This window comes from Catharus ustulatus, chromosome 6 (assembly GCF_009819885.2).
Source record: "Catharus ustulatus isolate bCatUst1 chromosome 6, bCatUst1.pri.v2, whole genome shotgun sequence".
Classification (NCBI taxonomy): domain Eukaryota; kingdom Metazoa; phylum Chordata; class Aves; order Passeriformes; family Turdidae; genus Catharus; species Catharus ustulatus.
The window spans coordinates 42,006,878-42,023,154 of record NC_046226.1 but is presented as its reverse complement, the minus strand read 5'-3'; the positions used below and the strand labels follow the sequence as shown (position 1 = coordinate 42,023,154).

At 38.8% G+C, this 16,277-nt stretch overlaps 1 protein-coding gene across 1 annotated transcript in view; it reads left to right on the top strand.

Annotated features, from left to right (window-relative positions):
* Nucleotides 1-13,138, top strand: part of TTC17 (tetratricopeptide repeat domain 17) — a 56,006-nt gene extending 42,868 nt beyond the window's left edge. The window contains exons 17-25 of the mRNA XM_033062609.1: nucleotides 1,845-2,015; nucleotides 2,378-2,631; nucleotides 3,173-3,338; nucleotides 5,705-5,825; nucleotides 6,148-6,307; nucleotides 6,781-6,864; nucleotides 8,349-8,468; nucleotides 10,610-10,753; nucleotides 12,075-13,138. Coding sequence (XP_032918500.1) covers nucleotides 1,845-2,015; nucleotides 2,378-2,631; nucleotides 3,173-3,338; nucleotides 5,705-5,825; nucleotides 6,148-6,307; nucleotides 6,781-6,864; nucleotides 8,349-8,468; nucleotides 10,610-10,753; nucleotides 12,075-12,206 — 1,352 coding nt within the window. The 3' untranslated portion in view covers nucleotides 12,207-13,138. The remainder of the gene's footprint in view (nucleotides 1-1,844; nucleotides 2,016-2,377; nucleotides 2,632-3,172; nucleotides 3,339-5,704; nucleotides 5,826-6,147; nucleotides 6,308-6,780; nucleotides 6,865-8,348; nucleotides 8,469-10,609; nucleotides 10,754-12,074) is intronic.
* The last annotated feature ends 3,139 nt before the right edge of the window (nucleotides 13,139-16,277 follow it).

Genomic DNA, 16,277 nt, shown 5'->3' with positions numbered 1-16,277 from the left:
AGGCTGGGTCGATATCAGGTGGGGGTAGCTTAAATGTTCTATGTGCACCATTTCTCATAACTAAACATGAGGCTCTCCATATATTGGTTGTTGGGGTTTTTTTATATGAAACCTGTTAAGTTTTTATTGGCAGATGGGCAGAAGATTGAAGAAAGAATCGATGACTGATAGAGTAGGAAAAACTGACTATAAATATATGGTAGCTATTAGAAGAGTTTATGAAGTTCACTTCTGTTTCATATATTTCCTCATACCATTGTTTGTCTTCTTGCATACAGCAGAAAAGGTAGGGCAAGAAATAGTTTTCCCAAAGGATTTATAAATCTAGTTTAATTTGTTTGATTTTGATCACTCACACACACATGGAAAATAATGGTCTGTTTCTCCTCCAAAGATGACACCTGAGTGTTCCCAGATGGAGAAGCAGAGAGCTAAAAGCTGGAATTTCACTTGACAGAGAAACAGTGGAACAGGTTACCCTTACATGAGAGTCAGAACCATCCTCTCATCCCACTGGCCTGATAAAGGTGTAAAACCTAGAATTATTATTTTGTGACATAGGATCATTGTGTCAAGTAGAAAGGGGTCGCTGATCTACTTTATTAACATTCTTGTAACTTTATGCTACTGGTTGAAAAAAATAATGCTTCCCATATGCATGGAGAAATACAGTTTGAACTCAGAGAAGGTAGAATGGGAATGTACTTGAAAATCTAATGCATTTAATTTTTCTTTTATTCAACTGTGTACTTCTTAATTCATTTGTCTGTGTATACTATTTTCACTCACAAGTGATTGAAATGAATAAAGGGTTTGAGAGCAGAAGCTGTGTACGTGGAATATATTTTTCTCAGTGGGGACAGTTTCCTGTGTGATGAGACAAGTGCCCCCAGTCCATGTTTCTGCCCCATAACTTCTCCTTGGGGTTCAGGGCAGTTCCCAGCCTCTCACACGTGTGGAGAATGGTGTCATTAGCTGTGTCCCCTAAGCACCTCTGCCCATGGAAAGTCATTAATATTAGAAAATCTGAGATCTGTAGTTAAAATGTACTTATTATCAAAAGTATTGTTCCAAAGACGGAGGTGGTCCCCCTTTAAACTGTCTGAATGCTTATGTGGCACTGAAGGATGCTCAAAGGCAGCTGGTGCAAGTGTGCGCTCTTTTGTTTCTGCTTATTACTGACTCTACCATGTTATTCTTAGATCTTTGCATTTGGTGGAATGTGAACTTGCAACCTGAGCACAAAATAATAGATGTTAAATTTTCAGCAGTATAAACTTCTGATTTTTTGGTACAGATTAATGCTCTTATCACTTGTCTTTCTGTTTCATGAGCTAGTCGTCCCAACATGCTGTCTGTTGCTGGCGTAGAAGGTCAGTCTGGCATTCCCAGATCAGTCTGCCTTGGCCTTTTTTCTCTTGCACGTAGGCATGGGGTGTCTTAAGTGAAAGTTCATGTGGCAGGCAAATCTCATATGGTACATTGTCACTAAAACATGTCTTGGGAGTGTTCATTGGAGTGGCTGCCAACAGACAGTAATTTCTCCTGTGCAACCTTCCCTTGAAAAGTAGCTGATTTTTCTTGCATTAGTAGTTCACAGCATATACCTAATAACATAGTTTCCTGTAACTGTTTTACATTATCTCCCTTGTCAGTGGGCAGATCAGTTTTTCAATCACTGAATGGGGTTTCATACTTCGTAGACTTATCCTTTTAATCCATAGATTAAAAACACAGAAAATCCACAGAAAACTAGAAGATGGTAACTTCCACAATGCAGCTTCTGCACTTGTATCCAGCAGGAGCTTTCTCTCATGGTCTCTCAGAAAATTTCTCTCTTTCAGGCCACTGTCATGAGAAAAATCCAGATGACAGTTATGGCAAGGAGAAATACTTTGATGACCGCTATAAGTCAGCTACAGCAGTGACAGAGGGACACTCTGAGGGAGGTGCAGAAGATCCAGAAGTCCTTACTCAGAGTTCAGCAAGGGATCCCTCCTTCTTGAGACTGGAAAGTAAGTCAGCCTTACGAAAACAGTTCTGGCAAATGAAATGGTTTCTAGATTTTTCAGAAAAACTGTCTATTTTCCACTGAGAAGCTGTGTTTTCCCCTCTCTGTCCATATAAAATAAACAGTAACCCATAAACTAGTTTAATTCTCTTCACTGTTCTTGTCCAAGCACAACAGTGATACTTATTTGCAGTGAGGCGGTCTGCACTGACGAGTTCTCTCTTTTCACAGTGTGCAGTGAGTAGTCAGTGATACTTTGGTTGTGCAGGTGGAAAAGTCAGGTCACAGAAAAAAGGTTCTTTTTGTACAGTTTGTGAAAGCACAGGGAAAATAATTTCTGAAGTTTTTTATGTTATTCCCTCTTAGACACAGTCACTGCAGAAAGCAATGGTTCAGAAGGAGTGGAGGGTTTAGAAGACAATCAGATGTCTGAAGAGATGCTGGCTTTGGTGGATGAGTTTGAAAATTCTTGGCCTCAGGAAGCTTTTGAAGGGGCTCTGGAGGTAAAAGGTCATCGGATGGACTTGCAGGGAATCCGGGTCCTGAAGAAGGGATCTCAGGATGGACTTGCTAGCTCCTGTTTTGGGGACTGTGGTGATGATGATGACGAAGCTGAATGGGTAAGTTTGAATGAGTTTACTTAAGTCTTTACTAAATGTTGTAGAGAAGAGAGAGATGAGAATGGTTGATAGGGTTTAACACTGGGAGATCTATGAACTTCCCCTATGAGCCTAAAAGATGTAGTCATTGATGGCTGGTGTGAAATGAACAAGTGGTTTCGATTCATCACCAACTTCTTGCTCACAGTTAAAAATTTAAAAAGATTTTAACCAGAAGTTCTGGTTAGCATGAAAACACTGAAATCCCTCTTGTTGTTGTGTTACCAGTAAAATAGATAATGAAAAATGCCTTTCAGTTCTCCAGCAGTTAAACTGATTTTCTCCAATATTTGAGGACAGAAGTTGTATACTTGGTTTGCATGGTGTGATACAGTTGAAAGGGAAGGGAGCAGGCTTTAAGATTGAGTTGAGATGGGGAGGAAAGGAGGGAGACAAAAATCTCATCTATAACATCTTTGGGCTAAAACAAGTAGCACATTGGAACTGATAACAGTCATGATGTTTCTTACTGTTAACGTTACTAATACTGTTCTTTTGGTAGATCACTTTTCAGGTCAAACGTTTAAAGAAACCAAAAGCTGAAAGCTTGGATCTCCAGGAACCAGTTGGGAGAAATGTAGAAGAAGGGACTAATGCAGAAAATGAAAACTTTTACCAAACTGCTCTAGAGATCAGTGGACCAAAGATACCTTCTCCTGGACCAATAGGTAACCTGCTGCTTCTAGAGAAAGCCAATCATTTGCAGCTTTTGTATTACTATGGTTTATTTCCTTTGGAGCCTTTATGTTACACTGGTTTATTGCTGAAAATAAGCATCACAAAAACTACATAGTGAAATGTCACTTCTAGATGAGTACATGGAAAAATAAGAACTCTCTTCTATCTGCACCTTCTTGATGAATTGCAGCCTAACTTGATTTGTTGAATTAAAACTTTCTCGTTAAATTCTAAAACTTCTGGGTATAAGGTGGTGAGAGTGGAGAATGAAAGAGGTAGATATTGTGAGTAGAAGTTGTAAGAGAGAGAGGGGACTTAGATGATCTCTTTTGATAAACTGAATGGGCAGAGGAGTTAGTTTATCAGGATGCAGAATAAGAGTTTGTACTGGCTTGTGGCTAAACATATGACATACAACTCAAACAGAAAGCTGAAAGCTTAGTCTAATAAAAATGAAGTAAATAAATTAAAACCAAGTATTCTGCTATAATTGTTCAATAATACTATAAGAGAAAACTTAGAGACTGTCTTCCAGAACACTGTACAGCTACAGGAGAGTAGTTTTCCACCAACACAGATGAGATTTTGAGAAGCAGATAGAGTTTTTGCTAGTTGAATAAGAGGAATTGGAGAATAATCTGTTAATGGGGTGCCAAATAATAAAACTCTAGTAATTGACCCCCATACTTCTTTTCTTACCTTTCAATGGATCTAAAATCTTAATGCTATGGGACTGATGTGTAAGCAAAGTTCTACAGTGCATCTTAGTCCTTGACAATTTGATGACCTGGAAAGTGATTTCACATTTTGAAGGCTTTCACATTAAATCTTTAACAACCTCCTTTTTTAGCAACTGACAAATGTAGGTTATTGAATTAAATATTTAAATGGGGGGAGAAGGAATACATGAAAACAGTCTATCATTTGTGAGCACACACCTGTCCTTTCTTCAGTGTTGATCTTCTTTCCCTCTTGAGTTACTTTTGTGGCTTTATTACATAGCATCCCTCAATTGTAAAGTAATCTTCCCAACATTCTTGTGAGGCAGGGTCTGCTGGCATCCTCTTTGCAAGAACTAAACCATCAAAATTTTAAGTAACAAATTGAAGATCACCTGGAGAGTTCTTGGTAGAATGGAGAAGTGATGGTATCTGTCTTGTGTTTTGCTCCTTCCCAGAGTACTGAACTTTGTAGGATTTCCATACCTCTTTATGTCCTTTACTGTTCATGCCAATGAGAACTTGCAATCAGATAGTTCACAGTGGTGGTGATGAGAACTGATCATTTCCCTTTGAAATTTCCCTTTGTGTCTCAAAATTAATTTCCCTTTTATCACAATACTTTACAAAATACATGGTATTGCAGACTTCTTTGTTATTTGCAAAATATGATGATATGGTTTACTGTAACTTGGATGAGAAATAGGCATTGCATCCAAATGGGCAAAATTTCATGTAACTAGAAATAAATACTGAAGTATTGTCTGCATAGCTGGTTTGATAGACTGGAATGTTGTTAAACTTGGCTTCCCACTGTGCAAATCTATTGCTATATGAATGAAAATATGAAATTTTCTTATGTTCCAGATAGTTTGGATGTTTCTGATACAAGAGGAAAATGTTTCCTAACATTTAACACAGGCCGGTGTCCTAGGACTTGATATGATATCCATCAAATTTGAGGGAAAGATTTCAGTAGGCATTAGTTCAGATGTGAAGATCAGATTCGTGTTTCTCTCAGTGATCTCTGTGTTAATATAAAGCAAGTTATTTAACCTTTCCCTGCCTTGCTTTGCTTCTCTGCAAAATGGGAGAGCTAAAGTGTAGTTAAATAGTTTCAGGAAGGTTTCTATCTTGAGTGTAAGAACACAGTAAGAGCCACTGTCTGTCTTGGACAATACTCGTTGAACCGTATTGGCAGCATTTTTTGCCTGGAATTGCCAACAGATAGACCAATCAACTTTTATTAGTTTTTAATTGTAGCTGTAGAACATTATTGATGACTCACAAATTTGGTTTGAGGACATTTAAGTAGAGACATTACCTGTAAACAAGATTGGCAATTGTTCTTCATCTGTAGCTTTGGAAAAAGTGTAATGAAACAGATTTGAAACTTCATCTCCTAATCTGTCTTGCACACAATCTGGTTCTGCCTGTGCGTGCTACCAGTCCCATCCAGTCCATTTAGATTCCGGAATGTTCTTACAGAAATGTGTCTGCAAGACAGTGACTTTTATAATGTAGGGGATGTATCCACTGGCATAAAGTATTTTAAGAATCATTGTACTGAAGGAGAATGTCTTTCTCCTTCCAGGAAGTTTCTTCTATTTTTTATTTTTTTTTTTTACTTTCTCAAGGAAAAAGGCGTGACTACCGTAGCCTTGGCTGGCCAAGTCCTGATGAGTGCCTGAAACTCCGCAGGGTAGAACTTACAACTGTAGCCAGCACGTGGCTTGCTGTTTCTGCTAAAAACATTGAGTGAGTATCTTGGATATGAGCCCTAAGTGAGTTACTCTACACAAAGCAAGACAGTTACCTAGTCTTCAGTGTGGGTAAACTGAAGATTTTATGTTAGTAAGAAAGAATTTCCAGGATTTCTAAGAAGTTTGAAAACATCATGTGGAATTTCAGCGGTTAGACTTGAGAAGTGCAAGTGCAGATGAAAGATCCAGTTTCTCTCGCCTCTTGAGCTACTCAAATGAGATTCTGACAGGTTCTTGGTAGTTTACTTTCACTAGAGAGCTTTCTAATGACTATTCTGTTCTTTTAACTAATTTGACTTGTTTTATGACATTTGTAGCATTACAGAACACATTGATTTTGCCACACAGCTGCAGGAACCAGCCATGGAGCCCCTTTGTAACCCAAACCTCCCAGCCAGTATGCATACTTTGGACCACCTGCAAGGTGTCTCTAGTCGGGCCAGCTTGCATTACACTGGAGAAAGTCAACTGAAAGAGGTATGCCAGAGTGAGCTGAAGGCTGTCACACAAAAAATGCCATACCATGGCAGATTCAGGGTGCATTTAGCTCAGTGCCTTATCTCCAGAGGTGACTTTCAGTGGGTGAATGCCTGGATAAAACTATGAACAGTGCAACATGAAATTTTACCAGAATGTTTTCCCAGCCATCTACAGTCTGGCCTCAGGGAAATCCTAAAACACCATTAGTGTCTCTGTATTTATAGCTCTTCATGGATGAATTAGTGAAAGTAAAGTCCAACTCAGCATACTCAGAATTTTTAGTGTTCTTAGTATTCAGTGCCATGGAGTTATAGCACTGTGTTATACAGATAGAATCAACTCAAGATAGACAGTGATGTTTAGGTTGAAGCAGGTTACAGCATTTGTAAAACGCTGAGCAAAGAAGCAACCAACAAGCAAGGGGACATCTCTTACCAGGTTCCTCTTCCTCTTTACTTCCTCTTCCACAGGTCCTACAGAATCTTGGCAAAGACCACTATTCACCACAGTCATTAGAACAAGTTGGTACTCGAATAGCCAAAGCTTTGGAAAAGGTATGTGTAAAGGAGAAAATGAGAAGTCTGGGCTTACTGCTCATGACTGGCGTAATGGTCAATCTGGTCTCGAATCATTTGTCTGAAATCCTGCTCAAGGAACGTATTAGTACTTGGACTAGGGATTTGTGTCTATTTAGCATCTGTAATGCCCTCACAGGTATTTTGTTGCGGTATATCCTGTGCTTATACCATCAAATGTCTTTTGTATCTCTCTGCTGAAACTTAATCTTGTCAAATGTCCCAGTGTTTCCCTGTAGTGAGCAGCATTGCTGATTATTGATTTATTAAACTGTTCTCAGTTCTCAGCCCTCTTCTTTCTCTTTATGCTACATTGACTTGGAGCTTATGGAAAGTAGAATTAAGCCATGTCTCCCCTCTCCAGCAGCACTCCTGGCATGCAGTAGTCAGACAGCTCAAAAGGGCTTCTTGTTTTTTCAGCCTGCTGCATCTACCTGGTACAATACTGGCCTGAAATGTCAGATGTGTTCAGGCAGAGGTGTGGTACCATGTGCAAGCCTGCACTTCTGTTTTCCCCAGAGAAATCCAAGCTTCCTAGCTAAAGCTAGCTAGCTAGCTGCTAAGGACCTCAACTGTGAGCCCTAGAATGAGAGGATTAGGAACATAATTTTCACAGGATCCACAAAACAGACAGAGATGCCAGGGTTTGCTGTTCCGTATTTACAACTAGTAGGGGCAATACCCTAAACTACTATAGAAAAGAGGGCTTAGTGAAAACAGTTTGGTGTCCCTAACCTGTTGGACCAAAAGCTATCTGGCATACTTAATGTGCTTTGAAATTAAAACTAATATAGCTTTGTCCATCCCCATGAGTTATCCTCATGCTACAAGTCTTAGTTTCTTTTCATTTCACTTGTATACTAGCTTTTTCTCTTATATCCTAGCTTCCCCTGCAGACACCAAGATTTATCCAAATAAGCTGAATATTTAGTGCAGAGATTAGAAACTGAATTCTCAGTGTTTTCCTTTGTAACATAGGGCATGGGAGTCAGCCAGCTAGAGGCTGGGCTTTGGCCGGCTTCTGGGCTGAGCTGCATCCCAGGGCATCCTTTCTCTTTCCAGTGACTGCAGGGAGCCTACAAGTCCGATCAACTAAGTTAGCTAAACTTTTTCCTTCATGTTGAGTAATGTGTCTGCACATATAGATGCTCCGTGTCAGAGAGCTGGTTGGAAGCTGTTGTGGCTGCTGTAACTGTTGTTGCTGTTGAAAGCTATTTAACTGCTATTCCTTTCCTAAGGAAATGATGTTGCACTTGGAATTCGTTTCATTTGGAAGTCTCATTTACCTGGCTATTGCATATATGTTGTCAGAAACTTTTTGCTGCTTTGAAGTAGTTTAATGTTCTTTTTAAGTGTAACATCCTCCACCTCAGTATAGCAAATAAATTGAAAGAGTGAAAAGTCAGAAGAGTATTCAATACCGGTGCTAACATGGCAGTTTTTTTGTGTTCTTCTCTTGGCAGAATCAGACTTCGTGGGTCCTCTCTAGCATGGCAGCTCTTTACTGGAGGGTGAAAGGCCAAGGAAAGAAGGCAATTGACTGTTTACGGCAAGCATTGCACTATGCACCCCATCACATGAAGGTGTGTACACATAGTGTAGTACATAGTGTGTACATCACATAGTGTGTCCACTATGCAGATGAAAGAATGTTTTCTTGTCACAATAGAGCTTTCACAGACTCTTATTAAGGCCAACACTGTATATCTGGTGTCTATAATGTATTAGATACTATCTAGTTGAGATGAAACCAAGATTTTCACCATTTGTTTAGTATGGACTGTCTCTAAAATAAAAGATAACTGATACAAGGTTCATTGGAATTTCCTGCAGTTCGGTGGGTGTGACAGCTCTCTGGGCATCCCAGACTTGAACTTTCTCCTGTTAGGACTTTGTCTGGACAAGTCTTCTAACCTAAGATGTGGAAGTATGTTTTCTGGTTATGCTTTTAGAGAGGGTGGGAGGTGATTATCTAAAGGAATCACTTAAATGCTTGAATCTTAAGCATTTGGGCTGTGAATCTCAGTAGTACACTAGTCCTTCACTTTGTGCAGCAGTTCCTTGCTCAAAGAAAAAGGTAGCATTCTGGACACAGTCTTCTCTTCAGTGTTTCAGTTGGCTGAAGTGCTCTGTACCCTTCACCTTGCCAGGTGCTGTGCTGAGCATTGTAATGTCTGCTCTTAAACACCAAGTTCCCCCTTGCAAACGGATAAATGCAATATAGGCTCCTTACTCAACATAGCAGATTTTTTGGGAACCTGAGCAACAAATTGTGCAGTATGTAATCTTCACTAGAATCTTGGTCTTCTAATTTCTCTGAAAATTAGGAGACAAAGTAATTCACACTTTCAGGATATTATTAGAGGGATTTAGCCATTAACAGCAGAAATGCATCAACTAAGGAATGCACATTCCCTCTGCACATCCTTTGTATGTTTCCTATGAGTTTATCTCTTTGCATTATCCATTTGAAACATGGTTGGAACCAAGACCTAACGCATCCAGCTTTTACTTCTTTTCCTGTCTTTCTATGTAATTGGTTACTCAGGAAAGGAGTCCTTAGCTGTGTGATTTGTAAGGGTCAGACTATGGATTGGAAACTACACTTTGGCAAGATTATGGTGGAGTAGTGCTGTTTTCTAGAAGTATGATATAATGTTGCTTAAGACAGTGTGACTCCCTGAATTTGTTCCTTGTTTTTGTCCTCCATATTGAAGTTGCTTCCAGAGAAAACTCTGGATTTGGTTGTAAAGATAGAACTGCAACTTTTACTTTGAGTTAGCACTGAATTAAAACCTATTTTGTGTATTTTGGTTTATCCTCCGCTTTGCTTTTATGCACTTTGGCTACTTTCTCTTGACTTTTCTCGTGCAAATAGAAGGTAATTAATTTTTCTGTGAACTTCTCTTGTGAATCTGACTTCCATAATATCTGCTTTGCAAACATGAACAACTTGTCTAGCACAGATATTCCTTGACATGAGAAGGTCAAACATCTGGGGATGGCAACATCCAGAACTTTTTTATTGTCCTGTTGAAGGCACCTCAGCCTTGGTACTAAGCGGTATTTTGTGCTTTGAAGGGGTGAGGCCCAGCTCCCAGAGAGTCTGTTATGCCTGCCAGGCTCTACAGTTTTGTCAGTCAGACAAGGTCACGGTCTGGAAATCCAGGAAATAAAGAACATACCATGAGTGTCTAGCTGAGAAAATTTTATTTATAGCTATTACTCAGCATCAGAATAACAATCCTGTGGCAGAGGCAGGACAAAAAATGATGCATCTGTTGCACTTATAGTTAGACCATGTTTTCACTTCCCTGCTGTCCCCTTTGTTCGTATTCCCTTTCCTTTTTTGCAAGAGCTGAAGGAGGGTACTCAAAATAGCTTGTCTTGCCTCTAAAAAGTGCACCTCATCTTTGGGAGAAAAATAGTGTAAGAGCTTCTGAAAACTAAATGTACATACACTTAAATGAGTTAATTTTTGAGTTGGATTTTCTGTCCAAGAGTCATGTTTGTCACTGTTATGAGTAGATGTGCATGTGAGTTTTTTTGTTTGTAATTTAAGTCCAGATGCAGTTTTATATTAAAATAGGTCTGGATCATTACTCTTAGTATCAAAAGAGAGGGACCAGATGAGTGCAGTTTGGTGGATTATTCTGTTTGTCTTGCTGATCCTGAGACAAGTGCAATGGAAATAAATTGTTTGTTGCTTGCTCTTCTCCTCCAGGATGTACCACTAATAAGCCTAGCAAACATCTTCCACAATGCCAGACTCTGGAATGATGCCATCATTGTGGCTACCATGGCAGTGGAAATAGCGCCGCACTTCGTGGTTAATCATTTCACACTGGCAAATGTCTATGTAGCAATGGTGAGTGTGCTGTTGCCCAGGTATGGCTGTCTTTGGGACACTGTTTACATGTATATAAAAGTCTTATTCTCACAAATAATTTTGAAGGAGCAATGTTCAAGAGATTGGGGTATGATCATCAAGAAGTATCTTTAAAAAGACCAAACTTTTATTACTGATTTTACTTCTATTTCTCATTTAGTACTTTATGGCCAACATTTTTATAAGCTGGCTTAAGAATGCTGTGTGCAAAGCTTTGTAAAGACAGTTGGTGATTTGTGTTGTCCACCCATCTAAATACAGGATATTTTTATAACGTTGGAAAGTTAGTGATGAATTTGGTCTCTATCTTGAAGAGTTAAGCTTGGAATAATAAGTAAAATCCAGCTTGGAGTTGGGGTGAACAAACACAAGGGAAGTTCATTTTCAATATCTGTATTATCAATGCCCAACATGATTTGCACAATGGACTTAAATTTCTTCATAATGTCTATATATACTATTAAAATACATCTTGTAAAAAAAAACGAGATTTACAACTCACCTTGATCTAGTTAGTCTTTATGATGTGGCCAGAAATTCATATTATCTCTACTGCATAACTAAAGTTACTGAGAAAAGGAACTTAAGAGAAAAAATAAGTGATGAAACTGACTGAAAACCTCAGAATGTTTTGTGTCTTTTCTCCTCTCATTTTTCCTTGAATACACTATTGGATGTTGGCATGCTTTCCTAGTTAATAGAAAAGCAGGGTGGCATAGGTAATGAGATTTCAGCTATACAAAAATAGATGCTATTTCCACATGAATGCTTCTAACTACCAGCCTGGAGTCCACTTATCAATTGAAATTGTCTAGCTATTATATGCTCTTTAAGTTTTGGGGGGTTTTTTGTTCAGTTTTTACTCTTTTTATTGAGTAATCTTTTAAAAATAATTTCAAGTTGTTTCTAAAAATGTTAGCTTTTCAGAAAAGTTGATGGTTTTGTATTCTCCATGATTTTGAAGCTTTGATCTACTCAAATTCTGACTGAAATTTGTTTTTAAGATGTACTTACTTTCACAGCAAGAATACAGAGGTGTGTTAAAAAGAAAAGGCGAGAATATTGGTCGATAATTCTCAGGAATAACTTGATTCCTTTCCATGGACTATGCAGAATTGAGAAAAAGAAAAGAAAATACGAGTTATTTGTGGGAGAAGGAAAAAAATCCTAAATCACAAGGATTGGTTCCGTTACTTTTGTGCTTATCATGCTGCACAACTGATTGGGAGGGGGAAAGCATAGAAAATGTGTTCACTGTTTTAGAATCTGACACTTTGCACTCTGGTTTCTTTCTTCACAGGAGGAGTTTGAAAAGGCCATGAAATGGTATGAGTCAACACTAAAGCTTCAGCCGGAGTTTGCCCCAGCAAAGAATCGAATCCGCACCATTCAGTGTCATTTACTTCTGAAAAAAGAGCGACGGTCTCCTTAGAGATCAGCATCTTTCTCTTTTTTAAAAATGTCATTATTCTCTATTCTGCTCTTAAGTGTGCTAAGATAAATTGATGAACCGAAATTTTTAACAAGACTGTTAAAAAGAGATGGGATTTGGATCAAGGGTTCTTTTACTATTTTTTTGTCAAATAGAGGAGCATCTTCGGAAAATATATTTCACAGACCATAATTTTAAAACATCCGTGTAAATATTAAACCAAGAAACTTCCATGAGTCCATGACCACCTGTAACAGGACCTAGGCAACTGTTAGTTTTTCCATAATGCTCAGATTGGCATCAGCATCCAAAATAACTTGCTTCATGTCTTATAATCTAAGCCACTGGAAATGCAAAGCACACAACTGTACCAAATAGTAAGAAGAGATAATCAGCAGTTCATCCATGTGAAACTCATGCTCTGTCCAGTCTTGTTCACTCCATACCACATTACTTGCTTTTTTGGAAGGAGAGGAACAGACTTTTAAATATTTATTAAAAAACATGAGAAACATGAAGCATTTTTGGAATTCTTCATTTCTGTTGGGGAATGAGGAGGAGGGAACATCAGGACCCTAAAGTCAAAGTAGTTTTTAATCATACTTGCAGAAAAAAAAAATTGATGAAATCCCAATGAGATGTTTTATATTTGTCTGTATATTCATAGCCCTCTGCCTCCCTGAGTGGTTGATTTACTAATTCTTTGTTCACTGTATTTCTAGCCGTTTTGGAATAAGGTGCAAGTTTATGCTCACCCTGAGCCATACTTTCAGCTGCCAAGGAGGAGGAGGGACATGGTGTCAAGGTATCAACAACAAAAAAGTCAGGTGGAAGATTTCCAAATCAGTTCTGTCTTTGGTTGGTGGAGGACATGATTCTCCAGAATCAAAAAGGGCACATATTTGAAATAAAAATTGTTTATGAACAACTCACAGCTTCTCCTGTACTGTGTGTGTCATGCGCCACTTGCAAGAGTACAGGTTAGCCCGGAGGAGCTACAGCCTTTCCTTGGGAGCAGACCAAGCTGGGAGCCAGAAAAGCCTTGACACTCCTGATCAGCCAGTGATTTCATGCGTACCCTTGGAAAATTCCTTGCACTTCTGTGTCTGACTCTGTGGCAGAAAGAAATACTCAGCTGTCGTGTAATCCACTCTGCATCTTCTAGTGTAAAAAACTATGTTTCTTAGTGATTCTTTGAAAGAGCTAACAATATTTATGAACTTAATGGGTGTTTTTTCTCCCCCAGTACTTTCCCTGTCTTGTTGATGCAAATTAAGAGTATGGCAGTGGTAGAAACTATGACATCAGTGTAATTTTGTGATACTGGAACTTACTATTTCATAAAAGGATCCCTGAATATTTTTATATATGACTGAAGATGAGCAGTTTTAATGCAAATTTTACCTCTGTTTTATTGCAAGTAATTTCCATTTGTCTAGGAAGCTTGACAGAGGTATGAGCAAGTGCTACTGTTGGGTAGATTTTTATTAAAATGGGTGAATGTGTTAAATTTTTGTCAACAGCATGTCAAATTTTATTCTCTTCCCAAGGCTACTGGAAGGCTGAATGTTGTTGGCTGGAGACAGGCATAGCTGTATCTCTATATAAACTCCAAGAGGAAGATCACTTCATTAAAGGTCTAATACCACCACTAGGATCATGGACTGGGATAATGAATTACAGAGATTTCTGACATAGAGCTGTGGGAGGGGAAAATAGCAAGGCAGGTGCAAGTAAATGGAAAGATTTTCCATTTGATCTAGGAAAAAAGAGCAAAGGCTTTTCCTTGAATTCATGTGCAGAGCGGCTACTTTTATTCAGTTTTGTTAACTGGTCTGCTTCACTCTTGCAGTGGTTGATAAAGAGTAGGGAGTCACTTAAATACGTCTGGTAAATCTTCCATTTCATGTACTAGTTTTAAAATGTAGTATGTGAAAACTTAACTTGGTACAAAGCATGTACCTTACAACTTGGTTTCCTAATGTATCACATGGTTAATTCAAGTGTTTGCCGTGTGCTGAGCTCTTTTCTACTGCATCTGTCTCACTGCTGATGGGAGATGCTGGGTTTTAAGTGAAGAGTAAGGCTACAGCACAGATATGTGGAGCACAGGTAGTCATCCATGCCTTTGACAAAAGATGGAATTAAAACACCTTTTCTAGATCCACTAGGATTATGTAGACAATGTTGGTGGGCACTTGAAATGGGTCATTAATATTCATGCCAGCTTACACCTTGCTTACTGCGGCATTTACTAATTTATTTCTTTAAGAAATGCAGCAAGATGCACTGTACACAGACATCAAGCAAAATGTAGGAAGATTAAGTTTGTGTGTGGCCATACTGTAAACTGGCAGCAAGGAGGTAGCAGTACATTGCTGTTCTTGCTATCTTTGCATTTTCATAGAATTTGCCTGTTAGAAATGGGTCTTGAAAACTGCAGTAGTCTGATAGGGTTTTTCTTCTGAATCTTGGGTAAGTACTTAAATGTGTCCTGCCTTAGTCCCGTAAAATTTGTATGTACAGATGTTCATTTGCTCCTTGGCTACTGTGTGCTCTCTCTACCATACAGCCAATTTTAAAATAGCCTGTGCTTCCCTTTTAACTATATTCTCTGAAATTTTAGGTAATTCCTGGATATGTACTGCACAAGCAGTACATCCAGCTGAAGCAGGGAAGTAAAAAGATGTACTTGAGAGCATAAACTTGACCTAATGCTAACAACAGTGTGTGTCTTAAAGATTTTCATCCACTGGTGAATCTGCTGGGGAATGCTGGCTTCTGCCCTTGGAGAAGGCTAATGGAACGCTCCTATCTCCATGCCTTCGACCCTTCTGTATAAATACCATAAAGTGGTGGGTTTCAGTGCTTTGGCTGTGTTCAAATGTTAGTCAATTAAAATTCATAATGCTGATTCTATGAATAGAACACAAGTTGGGCAACATGCTGAAATGGAAGCCACTGAATTTTTAAGAGCAAAGGTGTGATTCTCTTCAGGGTAAGTTACCTATTTAGAGAGTACATGCATCTCCTTCCATTTAAGTTATTTCAAAATAAACTAAGGTGGTTGTCTAGACTCTACCTTTCATAAATGGAAAAGATTATTATCTTCAGAGGGTGATCTATCCTACCTGTTGTGGAGTGTGACAAATTGCCTGTTCCTTTCCATTGACTGTTGAGATACCTTTGACAAACAGAACTTCAGTAATTTCTAATAATAAGGCTTGGCAACCCATTTCACATTGACTGGCTCTGCTTTACATATTGCCAAAGTAGTCTGATTTAGGAATGACATAACCATAGGTAAATGGCAAAGTCCTCTCCAAAAAAGGGGGTTTTCTCAGTTGTTCTCAGAGCATATCCAGAAATGAAGTAGCAATGGGTAAAAAAGTCTCCATTTGTTTGTAGATAGCATCCTTGAAATCCTCTGCATCCTCAAAATCCTAAAGCTCCCGACTTCAGGGGGTTTTGAGAGAAAATGGTACAGGAAAATAATCAGACTTCTACTTATAAAGTGGTTGGATTTGATTCACTGTTGATGCCTTAGTTGTACTGGTCAGGACTGCACTGGTACCATACAAAAAAAGGAAACGCTGAAATACCATATTGGCATCCAGTGTGACCATAGATCATATTCAAACAAGAGGTTTTAAAACGCAGTGGAGACTGAGATCACCTGTGGATGCCTTGCATCACCTATGATAGAAAATGGCCATCAGAAAAGTTTTCTGATGCAACTCACAACCTTCTTTCCCTGCTTGATAACCCTCCCTCTTTTCCTCTCACAGGAAAAATAGTAAAAACAAACAACAAACCCACCACCTCTCCCTAAGGATGGTATGGTATAGCTGAAGATGCTAATTAGTTCTGTTGCTGTATTGTGATGCTTTTACTTCCTACAGTTTGCAGTGGCTGCCATTAACTTTTCTGGGTAGCAATTTAGGAACCCCCAGATTTGGACCCAGGTTAGTAATGTTTCTACCTTTGTTGCTGTCCTCCTTGTATGACTTTAGGCAATGTTTCCCCTTCTTGCTGTACCTCACCCTCCCACACAGTCTGATGTCTTTTTAG